This window comes from Eschrichtius robustus, chromosome 20 (assembly GCF_028021215.1).
Source record: "Eschrichtius robustus isolate mEscRob2 chromosome 20, mEscRob2.pri, whole genome shotgun sequence".
Lineage (NCBI taxonomy): Eukaryota > Metazoa > Chordata > Mammalia > Artiodactyla > Eschrichtiidae > Eschrichtius > Eschrichtius robustus.
In genome coordinates this window covers 50,767,287-50,784,253 of record NC_090843.1, presented here as the reverse complement: position 1 = coordinate 50,784,253, position 16,967 = coordinate 50,767,287, and the positions used below count along the sequence as shown (strand labels likewise).

The window sequence follows — 16,967 nt, the reverse complement described above, 5'->3', positions numbered from 1 at the left end:
CCTCACTCTAAACGGTGGTTGAACACGTGGTGATAGGTGGCCAGCAGGGGGCAGCATATGAGCGGAAGTGTGGAGCTCAGTTCAGAGGGAAGCTGCCCCCCGGTTTTTTGGGTTTTTTTTTCTTTAATTAATTAATTAATTAATTAATTTTTGGCTGCGTTGGGTCTTCGGTGCTGCGCGTGGGCTTTCTCTAGGTGCGGAGAGCGGGGGTTACTCTTCGTTGCGGTGCGCGGGCTTCTCATTGCAGTGGCTTCTCTTCTCTTGTTGAGGAGAACGGGCTCTAGGCGTGCGGGCTCCAGTAGTTGTGGCCCACGGGCTTAGATCGAAGCCGTGTTCCCTGCGTTGGCAGGCGGATTCTTAACCACTGCGCCACCAGGGAAGTCCTGCCCCCCGGTTTTAAGTCCAAGGGCCAGTCTGGTTACAAACAAACAAACATGAGACCCCCAAGTCTTATCTGCTTGCCACCTGTCTTACTTGCACAGGGGCAAGCTTACTCGTAGGTGTGTCGAATGGGCCCAGAAGAGTGAGGTCGGACTGAGGGCTCCTGGAGATGTCCTTGCTTGCTGCCTAGGCTGGAGGTGTAGAGCAGGTTGTCTGAGTCTCCAGGGTCCAAGGGTCTGACACAAGGAAGTGGGTTCTCCCACGAAACATTTGCCCAGCCCTTGGGGTCTTGGGTATCAAGACACAGGCCTGGGGTTGCTCAGAGCTGGGGTGCAACATCAGCTGGGGGCTTGACACAGAGCCTTCACCACTTCCTATACTGTGGGGCTGGGCTGCAGAGTGCAGGGTGGGGGGCGTCTTCCTCTTGGGTGCACTGGCTGCCCATGCCTTCCCCCACTGCCTGCCCCGCCCTCTCCCTCTAGCCCCAGCCCCAGACTTAGAGCCTCTGTGAGTGAGGGTGCTGATGTAGGGCGGGGTTCTATTATGGGATCCTCTGCAGAACTGTCCTCTGGGGAAGGCAGGTGGTGTTGGCTTGCCCCTAGGCCTAGCCCCTGGAAGAACTTTCTAAGCAAAAGTCCCACCTGTGCTGCTCTGAGACTCGTGGTCTGAGGTCCATGTATGTGCTTTTGGCTCCCACACCTGCCCCAGCCCTGTTCAGGCAGAGTGTGGGGCTGCCTCTCAGGCTGCTGTTTGGTGACAGCAGCCTGCCTGGTGGTGGTACCCTAAGTGGGACTGAGTGGGCCCCTGACCCTCCAGAGACCACCCTCCAGGGCCAGCAGTGCACACAGCACCAGGCTATGGTCCATTCATGTCATCTGTGGAACCCAGAGCCAAGCCAGGGAAAGATGGGGGCAGGAAGGCACAGCCAGGTTAGGGAAGTGACCCTTTCTTGTGTGGGGAGATGGAGGGTGAGAGGAGGGAGGGGTAGATCTCAGTACGAAGGGGTGTGGTGGAAGGGCACCCTCTCCCTTCCTCTGGGCAGGGCAGCTGCTGCCTCCAATCCTTTTGGAAGTTCTCCTGGGGGAAGTTCTCCCCACCAGCCCCATCCTCCCCATGCTGGTCAGGAAGTACTCCGAGATACCTCGCTCTTTGGATTGAAACTTCACAGTCCTAGGTGAGGGTCGGGGTAAAATCACAGGACCAGGGAATCTACAGTCATTGTGTCCTAACCTTTCTGCCCCAGGGTGGGGAGGTCCAGAAAGGAAAGCTTGGTAGCCGAGACCACAAGGCACTTGCTTTATTGTTCCAGGACAAGGGACAATGGCAGGTCTTCAAGGGTTCTGCTTGTGTCTCATCTGAACCTGGGGCCAACCTCTGGGGGTTCTGTCACCCTCAGACCCTGGGTAGGCTGAGGCTCCCACTTGGTAGGGGTTGGGCTCTCAGGTAGGGCATGGAGGGCAACTGGGTCACACCCCCTCATTCCAGGGGCATCCCGGGCCTGCCAAGCAGTCAAAGAAAGGGGGCATGAGTGCTTCCCCCCCCAGCCTCTACCAGACTTCCCTTCCCTGAATGCCCAGGCTGCCTGAGACAGCTGTAAGTAATTCACAAGCTGGGGCCTAAACTACATGAACTTCTCAGGAGTGAGACTGCAGTGACCTGGAGGGGCCCTTCCTGCACCCAGGGCTGGGAGAAAAGGACACTTTCAAGTTTCTGAGGGCAAGGGCTTTTCCAAACACTTTGTGTCGGAATTGGGCTCAGTTTGGTCCTGGGGTGGACACTGCCCCTCCTGTGTGTCATCCTGGGAAAGGCCAGAGAGAGCTTAAGTTGAGGACAGGTAGAGCCTGGCAGGGTGGGTGCTGCTGAATAGCAGCCCCCCGGGGGGGTGCCCCACAGACAACTTGGGGAGAAACTCCATATCTCCTCCTTCTTGATGGGCCGCTGGGATGAAGATGGGAGAATAAATACAGGGGGCTTCTGGGAAAGATCATGCCTGGAGGGGAACGGGCCTGCAGAGAACGTGGACATCAGAATAGGGTTCCATGGTGGTCTTGGACCTGGCATGGGGGCCCTGAGCTTTTGGTAACCAAAGCCCTCAGCTCTCAGCTGCCCCCAAAATGAAGTCAGGCTCTGTGATGTAGTTCTGATTCCTCTGGATATAAGGTATGTGTGTGGGTGTATGTCTGCATAACTGTATGTGTGTGTGTCTGTGCATGTGCGCCTGTGCATACGTGCATGAGGGCTTAAGTGTGGATGAGTGTGAGCTAGGGAGAGTGCATTTTCTTCTTGCCCAGACACTTGCTCTTCAGGGGCCCTGAGTGAGGAGCTGGTGTACCAGGCGGCAGAAATGTGTGAGGGGCAGAATCCTGGGTGGTGACTTCTACACCCCCAGCTGCCAGCTAACAAACAAGTTGGCTTAGTGGCATAGGGGGCAGGGAGTGTGTTCCTTCCTTGACCTTTAAGGTGAGCCCGACATGGGCGGCCAGCTGGGACTTCCAGGCCAGGCAAAGGCTGGAGCAGCTGCTGGGCATAGCTCATGCTAGGGCCATGGGCTTGGAGCTGGGGCTGAGGTACACACACGGGCCAGCAGGGGCCGTGGGTTCCAGCTCCATGAAGGCTGAGTAGAAGGTGGTGAGATGCAGGTCCCCTACTGCCCCGGAGCCCCCATTGCCTGGTGGTGTCAAGTCGCCTGCCCCACTGCCTGTCTCTGCCAGACAGGGCCCAGGGGGGAAGCAGCGGGATGGGGATGGGGGATGGGGCGGCGGCATTGAAGATGACGTCAGGGGTGAGGTCACCAGTACCAAGGGGTCAAGGGCCAAGCTGTCATCCTTCAGCTGTTCCCACAGGTTTCCTATTTGGGGGAGAGAACAGGCGTCACTGGGAGGCACTAAGGAGCCCTGTCTGCCTCCCACCCCATGCTCTCACATGCTAAAGAGAGCAGGATTGGGGTAACACTGAATGGAGAACAGACCCTTGGCACTAGCTCTGTGACCCCAGGCAGTTGCAGAACCTCTCTGATTCCTCCTCCCATGTAGGACAGTTTGAAAGCCATAGCTTAGATGATCTGTGTGGCTCTTTTTCTTGTGGGTGGGGGGGATGATCAAGGATTTGAGAGCTGCCTATTGGAAGGGTTGATGCAGATGCTGTACATTCTGGGGTTACCCTGGGGAGGGAGCCCCAGGAACTCTTCACCCTGGCTCTTGCCCAGGCTCCCAAGGAAGGTGGATCTGCAGCCCAGACCAAGGATCTTCCAACAATGCACTGCTGCATCCAGTGAGCTGGTTGGGCTCCGCTCCCTGGGCGTCCTCCACTGCAGGGCCCAAGGGACGGGAGCAAAGCCAGGAAGCACTGACTCTGGGAGCAAACAGTGCTGCCACCTGCTCCTCCTCTATGTGTTGTGTGGCCTGCATCGTGGCAGGCCAGGGCCTGGAGCTCCTTCCCTGGATATCAGGGCTGCAGGGTCTGGAGGAAGAGAGCTGAACTAAACCCTCGACTGAACTTGGCTGCCTGGGTTCCAATCCTAACTCTCCTTCTTTCTCTCTCTTCTTTTTTGGCTGCCCTGCGCGGCTTGCGGGATCTTAGTTCCCTGACCAGGGATTGAATCTGTGCCCTCAGCAGTGAAACCGCGGAGTCCTAACCACTGGACCGCCACGGAATTCCCTTAACTTTCCTTCTTTCTAGCTAAGTGACCTTGAATAAGTTACTTAACCTTGGTATACATCTGTGAAATGGGTTGAATAATCCCTCCTATCCTATAGGCACACATGAGAGAGCACATGTAAAGCGCCTCACAAGATGCCTGACAGTTAGTAGGGCTCAGGTAAATGCTTATGGTAGCCCACATGTCTATAGCTTCTTCTGAGGCTGTTGAGCCCTGTTCCCTACCTCTGGAGGTAGATGAGGCTCTAGCTGCTCGTTTCTAACAATAGCTTCCCAAGACCTGGGCTCTCTCCCCATCAGACCGGGAGACCTCTGAGGGTCGGCTGCCCCCAACTGCTTGTGGATGTCTCCTACCCTAGTGCACACAGAAGGTCTGAGGCCTGGGTCAGCACCCTCCTTCAAACCCCCTGTGGCCAGTACCAGGACCTGGGGGTGCACTGGAGATTAGATGGGAATGGGTGGGGTTGGCCATGTGCAGAGATGGAGCAGGCAAGATGGAATGGAAGAGATAGAACCTCTCCCCCCGGGACCTGCCTAGCTCTGAGGCCTTCCGTTCTTCCGGGGGGAAGATCTGTCTCCTTCCTCTGCATTAGAAGATGAACTCAGAAAATGCAATCGCTTCTGGGAATGTTCAGACCATCGGTCACTCACAACCAAATATGGAATGGAACATCGGGCCCTTTCCAGCCCACCCAGAGCTGAGAGCGGTTTGATGATAGGTCAGTTGGAACTTGTTCAAGGAGGAGGGAGATGGGGGCAAGGACATTTCCTCTTCGACCCTTAACCACCACTACCCCCTACCCAGCTTGGGCCTTTTCTGCTCCAGTTGACCTGAAACCCGGCAGTTAGTTAGCAGGCTGCAGCCTGGAGACTTAGAGGGGACGGGCCAGACTGCCAGATGTCCCTCTCCAGTACTGTCCCACTTCTCCCTTCCCATCCCCAGCTCACCCTGAAAGTCGAAGTCAGTGAGAGAGGGATTGATGGCATCCAGGTCAGTGCCAAGGTCTCCGTCTGGCAACAGGGTTTCATGTATGGTCCTGGCTGGGGAAGGTTCAGCCAGCAGCTTGGCACTGTGGCTGGGTGGGGTGTGGGCAGGCAGAGGCGAGTCCTGGGGGGTGCCCGGCTGGGCCCGCAGCTCAAGGTGCCCATCTGGCTGTGGGAACAACGGCTGCGGAGGTCCGGGAGGGGCCAGGCCCGGTGAGAGGTGCGAATATGTCTGCCCATAGCAGGAGGGTGCGTGCCCCCCAAGTAGGTCCTGCAGGGGATTCTTGCCAGGAATGGGGCCCGGAGCTGGGTGGATTGAGTGCAGCGGCTGGGAGAACCCGGCTGGAGGTGCCAGGGGCCGGATGGGGCCTGAGCCTGCCAGCCCAGGGGGCGGGCAGCCGAGCAGTGGGGAACCCAGCTTCTCCCTCTTGTCTCCAATGAGGCTGTCCAGCTCTTCTGAAAAGGCCCAAGAGAGAGAGACACCATGAGACCTCCCTTTCCCCACGAACGCTCCCAGCCTTAGAACCGCGCTCAGGCGCTTTCCTCACTTATCAGTTCTCCTCGCTCAGCTTTTCTTGCCTCCTCCACTCTTATTTTTTTGGCTCATGGGTACCCTGGGCCCTCCCTGCATGGCCGTTAGCCTCACCTGGCTTGGCCATGCTTTTACGCACGGCAATGGGGTCTTTCCTCTTCCACTTCTGCAGCTCCTCCTGCATCTTGTCGATCTTGGCTGGATTGAGGGCCCACAGGCAGCCCTTGCGAGAGGAACTGCCTGATTTGTTCTCTACCTTCTCGAAGCACTTGTTAAGAGACAGGTTGTGGCGGACAGAATTCTTCCAGCCATCAGGCGCCGTCTGCCAGAGCAGAGCAAGACAAGAATTCAGGTCAGGGTCACGATGCCAGAAAACTCCTTTGCTATCTGGGCACAGAACTGCCACCCACTCTGGGGCTTGTCGTCCTCATCAGCACCCAGCCCACGCTCGGTACCCTTCAGTAGTGGGGCAGGGGTGGGCAAGAACCTTGATCACACTTATTATCACCTAAAATCTGCCTTCGTCCTACCCCATGCCCTTCAGAGAGGGCTGTTGAGGTGGTTCATAAAGGAAGGGCTGGTGGGCGCTGCAGACGGCCCCACCCCTCCCCAGCCTGGGGTTGGACCACTCCCCACTGGGTCCCCAGGCCTGTGCTTGGACCCGTCTGCGGAGGGGGACTCACTACACTGAGCTCTCCCTGCTGTGAGTTTGTCTCTGGGCTGTAGGTCCGTGAAGTCCTCTGAGTGTGAGGACATGTGTGTCCCTGAGAAATGAGTGTGTGTGAGAAAGTCTCTCTGGGGGTGTGTGTGGGTGTCCATGATTGTATGTGTGTGTGGTTGTGAGTGTTCGTATGTGTGTGCCCGGGGGGCGTGGCCTGGTGGGGAGGCCAGCCCTCAGGCGGGCGGTGCTCATGCCAACAGAATAAACACCCATTAGGAGGCCTGGTCACGCCACCAGTGCAGTAATTGCGCCCAGGGAGGGTTGTAAAAACTATTAGGCTGACTCAGTTGGGTGAGAGGCAGTGGCGGGGGTGCCAGGGGGCACCCTCTGTCCCCCCACCTCCAGCTGTGTCCCAGGCTCTGTGACAGCCCTGGGCCCAGCAGGGGTGACTGTGGGCGGAGCGTCTGCTCTGGCTGGTGAGGTCCCTCTACCCTCGGCCCTCGGCCCCTCTCCCTTCCAGCTCACAGTTTCTGCTTAATGAGGGGCAGCCACTCCCTCCTCCCCAGCTCACTTGCCCCAGGGAGCAGTCAGGCTGAATCATGTCCAGCAGAACTGGGCCCTGATGCCAGCGTCACTGCAAGTAGCTCGCAGGAGCTGCTGGAGCCTTTCTCAGGGGCCGCTGGCCTGGGTCAGGGGGCTGGTTGAGATGACCCCCAAGGCTCCCAGGGTCATGAGAGAGAATTCTTGAGCCACCAGACCAGCCAGCTGGGGAATTCAGCTTCAGCTCCCACAACAGTCCTTACTAGGAGTCAAGGCTGTGGGCAGAGTTAATGGGCACTGGGCCCTTTTATGGCCCCATAAATCTGTGATTTGGGGGTGCCAGGGCAGCCCCCACCCCAGCCACTTCCTGTTTGGAAGAGGGATGGTCAGCACCAGCAATTACGTCCAGTGGCTGGAACTTCCCCAGTCCCACATCTCTGACTCACAGGGCTTCAGGACGCGCACCTCAGCTGGCTTGGGCATGAGTGCTGCCCACCCCAGGGTCCACTCTGTCCTTGCCCAGAAAAATGACCTTCAACTGGGGAGTGAGTGATAGAGGGGGCAGAGGATCTTTGAACTAATTTCTTAGGTGGGTCAGAGGGGAACTGTGAGAGTTGGAAGGAACTTACGCGCCAACAGGTCCAACCTGACCATTTTACAGACTGGGAAACTGAGGTCCAGAGAAGAAAGGGTCTAGCCCTAGATCACACAAGGAGGCGGTGACAGAGCCCAGACTCCAATTCTGTTCCCTAACTAAGGGCCCTGCCCAGCTCACCCCATAGGACTGCTTTCACCATCTGGGGCCTGACCCATCCTCACAGATGCTTTCTCTCTGAAGTCAAATGTAAACTTGGGAGTGAGGGAGTGATGCAACTGGCTAAGAACAACAACTGGAACCAAAAAAAAAAAGCAGTTAGACCTCTTCACTACTCAGCCCTATAAAACAGGGATTACACAGCTCCCAGGAAAAATAATTAAGCCAGGAAAATGAGACGTAGGGAGGGGCTGGGAGTTGGCAGGGAAGACAGGCTGAGAGGAATGGGGCAGGGCCCTCACTTCCCTCTCTCTGGCCTGGCTCCTTGAAGCCCTAGGGGACCCTCTAAAAGCTTTATAGGCCAGGGAGACTTTGGTCCCCTGACTTGCTGGGGTAGAGGGGCAGCTCTGGATACTGGCTTTGATGCTTCTTGAATCCCAGTGACAACTCTCCTTCCTCCTCTCCCTTCCAGGACCTTTGATGGATGACCGTACTTTTTCATTCTTGGCCAGAACTCTGGCCATCTTACCCACTCCTCATCTGATGGCAGCTCGGCAAGTACAAGCTTGTTTGAATATCAGCCTCAAATTACCCCCAGGCAGCATTGTTGGGAAGATGGTGGGGCCAGAAATCACTGGCAGGTGGAGCTGGGTTCTGGATTACCTGGGCCGCAGCTCCCACCCTCTGCCTGGGTAGAAGGTGAGACTGTATCCACTAGGGTGCAGGCCTTGGAGAAGGCACTCCTCACACTCAAGCTCTGACCTCCCCTGCACCCACCCCAGAAGAAGGGGTTTTTGTTGGAGGGCCTGGGGAGCATCAGACAAGGGAAGTGGGTGGTGTGGGAAGCCAGAGAGCTTGAGCCGGCAAGTGATCCCACTTGATGTTTGGCCTTGAGCAGATGGAGAGAAGGGCATCTGTCCTGCCTCTAGGGAGGGAGTTTGCTAGAGCCCCAGAAGCCCCTTCTGTGGATGATAGAAATTATTGATAGATCCCGTCCATGGGAAGGTCAGGTGAACGAGCCAGTTCCCTAGGACACTCTAAGACCATGAAGCCCACACTCTGCTTTCCGGCAGAACTGCAGCTGAGCCTGCCGCCCACAGAGGCAGATCCTAATCTCTCCCGGGAAGGTAATGAGTTCTGCAGTCCCAGCATCCTGTGTCACCTTGGCTGGCCAGCTCCTACCCAAATTCCTCCAGTCCTACAGCATCCTGGGGCCAGCGGTGGGAACAGCCTCGCATTTCTTCCCAAGCTCTCTCTCCCCATTTGGGGTAGGTGGATGCTCCTTGAAGCCTATCAGAATTGCCATGTCCACCTTCCACCAGCATGAGGTCTGACTCCAGCCTGCTGTGTGACCTTTGGTGAATGGCTTGAGCTCTCTCTTCCTCACACAGAACTGTCCTTCTGAAGTGGAGACAAGGGGAAGCATGTGGGGGACACACCCTCTCCTGGCTTTCATTCAAACTCATCTCCCACCTCCCAGCGAAATCCTCTGGCTCCAGAGAGGCCTGCCCTGCCCAGGACTTGGGGCTGGTGGGGTGCTGTGGATTTGGGGCTCACCTTGAAGTAAGGAAAGTGCTCTGTCATAAAATTGTAGATCTCGCTGACGGGAAGGCTCCCAGTTTTACTGTTCTTCAGGGCCATGAAGATGAGGATGCTGAAGGCAGAGAAAGTTCTGAGAGTCTGAACCTCTGACCTGGCCTGGAGTCTTTCCCCACCCCCCCCCGCCCTGGCTGGAATAGTCAAGGAAGAATAGCCTGCTGCAGAATTCACGCGTGAGAGGCCCTATGGGGGCCAGAGGAGAAGGAATGAGAAGTGTCCACTGAAGTCAGGAATTACTGATATACAATGGTCTCGTGGCATCTGAGAGAGCTGGGTTACAATCCTGGCTTTAGCCACTCACTAGCTGTGTGACCTTGGGTGAGTGCCTTAACCTCTCTGAGCCTCAGTTTCCTCAGCTTTGAAGTGAAGAGAGTAATAGCTATCTCAGAGTTGTGAGGATTAAGCATGCTGCCTAGCACATAGAAGGCACTCATTAAATGGAAGCTGTCATTACCAGTCAGCCTTCAGCCGATTGCATGAATGTTGGATAGTAAGGGAGGGGATTAAGGTTTTTTGAGTCCCTACAAAGTGCCAAGCATATTCTCTCACTTAATCCATCCAAAGGCCTGAATATTGCAGTTCTTTTTTTTTTTTTAACAGATGAATAAACAGAGGCTCAGAAAGATTAAGTAACTTGCCTGACGTTTCACAGCTAATAAATTCAGAGCTTAGAGTAGAACCCAGTTCTACTGGGCTCCAAAGATTGCATGTGCTCCTTTCTGCTCATCATCCGGCCTTCCACAAACCCCTTCTCTGTGCTCCTGGATAATGTTTAAGTTCCTTTTCCTTCTCCTGAGCTCATACTGGCTGATGACCTGACCCCAGGAGGGGCCTGGCACAAAGGAGGTCGAGTATCGATGTTGGTTAGATGAATGAAAGTTCAGATGGCAGGTCTCCCAGATGGGCTGGGGGCTGCTGGCCTGGTACTTATAACCCCAGCGCCAGAGAAGTTGCGCCAGATCTGGCAGATGCTGGATAACTGAGCCGCATCTGCAGACCTCATCCCTCACTTACTTCCAGCAGAGCTTTGGGGTGAAGCTTCTCTCTATACCTGGGGAGGGAGGGAGAAGGGGGGAAGCATCCCCCCTAAACTCTCGGTTTCAGGCCCTGGGCCCCAGGAAGCTAGAACTTAGCGGGCTCATCCAGGGTACCAGCACCTGCTGAGTTGAGCCACAGACATGGGTCCCCAGGGTGAGATGGAAGGTCAGAGGTGAGCTAGTCAATCTCCCTGCCCCGTGCTGGAATCTTCTCTATAGCATCCTTTGGAAGTCCACTAGCTATGACTTCCACTCCCTGCCATTACCCTTATACCTCAAGGGATTCCATGTCTCAGTTTCCCCAGGGTTCTCTCAGCCCTCTTCCTTCTACCTCAGGAGTGCTAAGAAACGTACCTGTAGGAGTAAATGGGTTTTGGGAAGAGAGGCTGGTGCCCATCGGTGCTGGCCTGGGGTGCAATCCGCTGGTATGGATAGTGTGAGGAGCCCAGGTAGGGTACAGGGTAGCTGCTGCCACCTGGTGAGTACTGTAGAGGTCAAAGGGGCAGAGTGTTTGCCATGGTAACCAGTTTTCCCAAGGAAGGGGGCCCCTTCCCCCCATTCATATACATCCAGAGAAGGAACTGAGGCTAGATTCTTCTCTCATGTGGTCCACCACCATGGTCATGGGCCCCAAAGGCAGAGCTATCTGAGGATGCTGGCCAAGGATGTGGCTATCTGCGGGCCTGTGAGGAGATCCACATTCCAGAATTCAGGATCTCAGAGGCCTCAGAGCTCCCTTCCTCCAGCATCTTTCTCTCAGGTCTCTAGGTACTCTGGTTGCCATGGTGATAGGACAGGAGTTGGGCTAGAGAGTGTGAGGGGTAGCCCAGGCCCCTGTACCCTTCTGGGCGGGCACTCCAGACCTCTCTGGTATCTCCTGGAGTGGTTGGGCTGGAAGTGGGGTGTCCAGCCTGGGCATTTGCTGGGCACTGCCACCTTTTATGAGTTTCAGTGGCTCTTTGAAAGGGCTGGTCATGATGGTGGGCAGGTGAGGGTAGGAGGTGGTTTTTATGGCAAAGGGAGTGGCTGTGGTGTCAGGCATGGTGTTTTATGGGGGTGAGGGTGGGTAGGAGACTCTGACTCCCCCATCTGTTCCAGGCCGAAGTGATCTTTCCAGGTCACCCGAGAGACACTTAGTGACTGAGTCACCTCTCTGCAGGTTCCATAAAGCCCTGGGTGTGGCTATCTTGTTTGAGGAGGGGGGTGCATAAAATAGAGGGCATCAAGACAGGGCTGGGCATGACGAGGCCGTCTAGGGTCTGGTAGTCCCTTAGCCCTACTGTGGCTCAGTCCCTGTTGGGCCAGGCTGCCTCAGGGACATTCCTACCCTGGGTCAGACCGTGAGCCTCAGGAGGGCTCGGCTATTCCAGCCAGGCTCGTCATGGAGTGAGGATGATCCCTCATGTGTTCCCTCTGCTTCCCTCCTTCTCTTTCTTTCTCCCCGCTAAGCAGGCAGTCTGACCAACACACCCCCATCCCCCGCCCACGTGCCTGCCTCCCTGGCTTGGCGAGGAGATCAAGGCCAATGCCAAAGAGCTGGGAGCAGAACCTGCTCCGCAGGCACGGCCTGTCTCAGTGCCAGGCCGCAGGTGGACGAAGCTGGGCGCTGGGCAGCCACTTGCTCTGTCTTGCCCGGCGACTCCTGGGAGCCGCTTGGCTGTTCTAGGGCTCTTTTCTTTCTCTTTTTAAAAACCTCCATCCCATGCGAGTGTGGGGCAATTACCTGGCTTCCTGTACATCTGGGAGGAGCTGAGGCTGGGCAGTGGGGTGGGAAGGGGGATAGGGCCAGAGATGATGGGGACCTGGAACCTCCAACTGGGAAGGCCCCCTAACTTCACTCCTGGTCCCACCCTGTCTAGGCTAAAGGGAAGTTTGAGGCCAAGGCCACATAAGATGGTGGCTGACCCAGACGAAGGCCCATCGTTCCCTGGCCTGCTCAGCCTTGTGTGTCACCCCATTTACTCCTTTTCTCTTTGCTCAGTCCTTTTCTAGCTCTCCTCTTCTCTCCCTTTTTGGTCCACATCCGGCCCTGCCCCAGTCTCAGTCTCACTGTCTTTCCAGAGACCTCTCAGGCACTGCCAGGGTCTCAGACAAGCCCCATCCACCCCAAGAGAAGGGCAATTGCTTCCCTCCCCATGAACCCCTGTTCCCCACCCCAGGTGGCCCAGCCTGAGATTCAGGACCCTGCTGTCCCTACCTGCCCATCCAGGTGTGCACACACACACTCGCACACACACACCCGCACACCACACACACATGTAATATCCTGAGACCCTGGGGAAAATTGCCCACCTGCCCCAGACCCACCTGGTGGAAGGGGGGCTGGGAAGGACAGTACATATGCTGCAAGGGGGGCTGGTAACAGTACATCCCTGGACCACTCTCCAGAGGTGGGGGCTTGACCTTGACTTCTGACCCCTGCTGGAAGGAAAAAAAAACAGATGACCAGGCTGGACCATGTTTTTCTTCCTTTTTCTCTTCTGCGTCTCGAAACTTACACAAAAGCAACCCCTACTTTGCCTCCCCCAGAGCTTATTCCTGGAGAACAAATAGAGAACAGAGAAGGGCAGGGATTTTCCTGAGGGAACTCAGCAAGTTAGTGGTGGAGCTGAGGCTGGAACTGACAGGGCTCCCCACCCCCCCACCTCCCTGCAGGTGAGAGACTGAGACTGGGCTGTCTGGGGACATGGGGGAGACTTGTCATTGGTCACACTGAAGCTGGGGTAGGACCAGCGGTCTCCCTGGAATGGCACAAGGCTGCACTGCCTGACCCCACTCACCAAGCCTGGCTCAGGACTTGCTTGCTGGGTCAGAGCCACCAGCCCCTCAGAGCAGGTCTGCAAAGGACCACTGCTCTAGAATTCCCATTGCAGAGCCATGGTGAGGGGAGCACAGGAAGTGGCCAGAGAGGTTGGTCCAGCTGGGGCCCCCAAGGCCCTGCCACTTCCTCTTCTGCAAAGCCCAAGGGAACTCTGGCAGGCTCTCTGGAGGGGGCTAGCGAGTCCCCTCTGCTCTGGCCATTCCCAACTCAGAGCCTCTGCTCTCTGCTCTGGGGAGTCTACACAGTTGCTGGTCTGCTGGAGCCCCGTGGCCTTTCTCACTCTGGCAGAGGGAGCCTGCAGCTGCTGCTGGCGGTGGTGGACAGATCCTGGCCCCCATGGGTTGTGAGCCCCACATGGAGCCCCCAGGGGCCAGCATAGAGTTCTACCCAGAGTAGGGCCAGACAGAGTGTGCAGCTAGGTACAGGAAGGTAAACAAGGCCAAGAGCAGGTGGACCATTCTTCCTGGGGTTACCAGGGGCCTTGGGAGCCAGCATCTGGGCCCAGAGGGTCAAATCAGCTGTGAGCTCTCTCTGGATGTGCCCTGGGGCTGCTGATGCAGAGATAACCCTAATCATAGAATCTCAGGTCTAGAAGGGCCACAAACACTATGTCCAGCCCTATGATTTGGCAGATGATGGGGCTGAGCTCATAGAAGGGAAGTGATGTGCCCAAGGTCACTCAGAGAGTTGACCAGCCTGCTGTGGGTCTCTGGGCCCAAGCTCTTCTCTACATTGTGTGTGTGTGTGTGTGTGTGTGTGTGTGTGTGTAAGAAAGAGGGCTCAAACTTCAGCCTCACTTCTTATAGGCTGAGAGACACCTTGGGCAAGTCACTTGGTCTCTATGGAGCCTCAGTCTCCTCATCTGCAAAATGGGGTTAGTGGGAACTCTTTAGAGGGTTGTCATGAGGATTAAACAGGGCACTTGAAAGAAAGTCTCTGGCACAGTGACCACGGGCTGGCACTGAGTGGACATTTAGGGGGCAGTAACTGATATGATGGTCCCTTTACTGGGGGCTGCTGCCACGTTCAATGGGCCTGAGGAAGACGTCGTCAAAGGGCCCCAGAACCAGAAGCAGACTCCGTCTTGACCACAACTGGTAGGTGCCCAGAGCCTTCTCTATCTTCCACGCCTGGGAAACAGGCTTTTGTTGGGGGTGGCTTGTGGATAGAATGGGAGCCTGTTTGAAAGCAAGAGGTAAGGAGAGCTGGTGGGCATCTGGAGTAGGCACTGCCCAGGCTGGGGAGTGGGGAGCAAAGCTCCCTTTAGTCTTCCTCTTCCCAAGGCAACAAGCCTATGAGGTACTATTAATGATACTTTTCTGATGAGGCTCAGAGAGCTTAAGTGACTTGCCCAAGGTCACACAGCTTGTGGGTATGGCTATGAAAGGAAATGAGCTTTCAAGGTGCTTTCAAGGTATTTCTATGAATATACACAGGCCTCACTCTGGGTAAAGAATGGGGCCGGAGTGTCCTTTGAGAAGACTTAAGTCCTCTCTCAACTCTGTAGGCTGATGCTGATGCTGGAGAGAACATTGTGCCCTGTGGCTCCTCCCTAAACCCTTTCTCTTGGCCTCTGGAATGTGTTTTTCTTCTCACATTTGCATATGGGCGTGTAGGTCTGGCTGGAGATTCTTGACACTTAAACAAACAGAGAGAAGCTGCACACTGGAATCCTGACTCAGGAGCCTCTGGGAAGCTTCCAGCTTCCTCGGTCTGACCGGCCTCCCCAACCTTGTCCCCTCCACGCCAGGCCAGGTCAGCATCCCCTCCCCAGCTGACCTGGAGGCCCAGAATGAAGCCTGGAGTCCCCAGCTCTCTGAGCTTGCTGCTTTCCTGGTGCACACTGACCCTGAGCGGAAAGGTCTGGAAAGGGGTGGCGGGGGGTTTGTTCTGGGCTGCCAGGAATTGGGATGGGGGTAGGTGGGATGGCCGCCGGCCACTGGTACTCACCAGGACTTGGGGGCTGTGCTCCCGGCTGGGGTAGGGGAGCCCGTTGCACCAGGCCTCTGCTGGGAAGCCGGACAGGAAGGCCTCACGCTCCCCCACATCCGTGGGGATCTCCTCGAAGGCCTCCAGCGCCCCTGGGGTCTTAAAGGAGTGTCCAGCGAGGGCCAAGGCGGTCTGGGCCTCAGGGAAGACGTCGTCATGGAAATGCCGCTGGTATGGATGGAAGGGCACGTGGCTGCCCTTGAGGAAGCGCCCGGGGCTGCTTGCCGGGCCCTCCTCAAAGCCGAAGCCGGGGTACTTGTCTGAGGGTGAGAGCCGGAAGGGGCCCAGGCCAGGGCCAGCTGGGCAGTGGACCTGCTCGGGACTTGGTGACGCGGCGCAGGGGCTGTGTGGAGGCAGTGAGGGTGCCCTCTCTGGAGGGCCATCGGGCACGAATGATGAGCAGCTGAAGCCGGCATGCTTCTGGGGTGGACAGAGGGTAGAGAGCCTGTGAGCGGAGACTGCACCGGGACCCTACTCTGTGCTAAGGTAAAGGGTCTGTGGCTGAGCTCTGGCGAGACATAGCCTGCCCTTGGAAGCCCCGGTCTGACGAGAGCACGCAGCTTCTAAACCTACTGGGTCGCCCCAGTAGGATGGATGAACAGCCCTGCCCTGGGAAGGCCCCAGACTGAAGGGACAAGCAGAGGCCCAGGTCTGACACTTCTGGATCTGGGAGTCACTGGGTACTTATTTGCTGGTGGAAGGGACAAGACAGATGCAGGCAGGTCCCTGGGGGGTGGGGGTGATGGTCCCCCTGCTGCTCGTGCACCTCTTAGGTCTTGGCCTCAGCCTGGGCCTAAGTGCCTGGTACTTACGTTCTGTGGGGCAGGGGAGCCTGGGAGGCCCGGTGCCTGCATGTGGTCCCCTTGGGGCTCGCCCTCCACTCTGGTGGGGCCCGGCAGCGTGACGTCAGACTGCGGCAGGAGTAGCGACACCATCACCCAGTCCTGGCCTCGAAGAAAGCCAGCTGTGATGAGTGTGAGGAACACCGTCCAGGGCTGACCAAGCCCAAGCGCACCACCTCCACTCCCACCCCGTCCCTGGGCCGGGACCCTGACTCCAGCCAGATGTCTGATGAGAGGGGGAAACAGACAGACAGAGACAGATACACAGACAAACTGAGAGAAACATCGGAAACAGAAGGAAGCAGATAAACAATGTGAGAGACAGAGTATGAAGGACACAGAGAGAGAGAGAGGCTGGTGGACTCGAGGGCACTTGGATGCCTGGTGGCCCCATGAGCCTGGCAGGCATGCCCCACGGCACTGGGGATGCCACCACCGGCCCACTGTGGAACGTGTGGCATATTTGGTTTTCTCCTATGTCCTCCACACTCCAAAGTACCTGTGACTTTGTGCAGGCCAGTGCCCTTTCTGAGCTTTGCACTCACCATTCGAAAAACTCAGGGCCTATGCTAGGTGACATGTGAGGGCTCTTTCTGTTCAGACCTTCTAGAATTATAGGAGAACTCTGTACCCAGCACAGTTGAGTGGTTAAGAGGACTCAGCTCAAAGCCAGCCTTTGCCTTTCCTTGCTAGCTGTGTTAGCGAAGTTCTCTGAGCTTCAGCATCAATCATCTGCAAAAACAGGGGAGAGAGAGAGGGCCGCCCTCATGGGGATGCCGGATTAAATGAAATCATGCACATGAAGAATTTAGCACAGTGCCTAGCGTGTCGTAAGTGCTCAATAAATGCCAGCTCTCGTTATTAATATCATTATTAGTAGTCGTTATTAATATCATTATTAGTATGGTTCTTTTTTTTTTTTAACATCTTTATTGGAGTATAATTGCTTTACAATGGCGTGTTAGTTTCTGCTTTATAACATTAGTATGGTTCTTACTACTACTACCCTCATGTCTCTGCCTTCCTTCTCCACCATCTGCAAAGGGCAGTTTCTCCTGAATTTATTCCTCTTTGCCCAAGTAGTTTCTGAGAAAGGCCACCCTTTGCTGAGAGCCTGCTCTGGACTGGCCACTGTGTAAATGATTAGGAGAATTTTCTCATTGGTTTGTC

At 56.2% G+C, this 16,967-nt stretch overlaps 1 protein-coding gene across 1 annotated transcript; it reads right to left on the bottom strand.

Moving 5' to 3' along the window:
* Nucleotides 1–2,912: 2,912 nt before the first annotated feature.
* On the bottom strand, nucleotides 2,913–15,890 carry FOXN1 (forkhead box N1). Its single transcript, XM_068531319.1, has 8 exons — nucleotides 15,768–15,890; nucleotides 14,917–15,375; nucleotides 12,453–12,563; nucleotides 10,500–10,630; nucleotides 9,067–9,163; nucleotides 5,669–5,876; nucleotides 4,987–5,478; nucleotides 2,913–3,229 (listed from the first exon to the last, which is right to left on the bottom strand). The coding sequence occupies exons 1-8, from the start codon at nucleotides 15,888–15,890 to the stop codon at nucleotides 2,913–2,915; spliced, it is 1,938 nt and encodes a 645-aa protein (XP_068387420.1).
* Between the last annotated feature and the right edge of the window lie 1,077 nt (nucleotides 15,891–16,967).

What these genes read in the sequence shown, in the direction of transcription:
- FOXN1 (XM_068531319.1), bottom strand. Translation starts at nt 15,890, where the DNA reads ATGGTGTCGCTACTCCTGCCGCAGTCTGACGTCACGCTGCCGGGCCCC. An exon ending in AAACCCATTTACTCCTACAG is followed by an intron (nt 9,164 to 10,499) that starts GTACGTTTCTTA and finishes CTCTGCCTTCAG; the next exon opens with CATCCTCATCTTCATGGCCC. An exon ending in TAAAAGCATGGCCAAGCCAG is followed by an intron (nt 5,479 to 5,668) that starts GTGAGGCTAACG and finishes GGGCCTTTTCAG; the next exon opens with AAGAGCTGGACAGCCTCATT.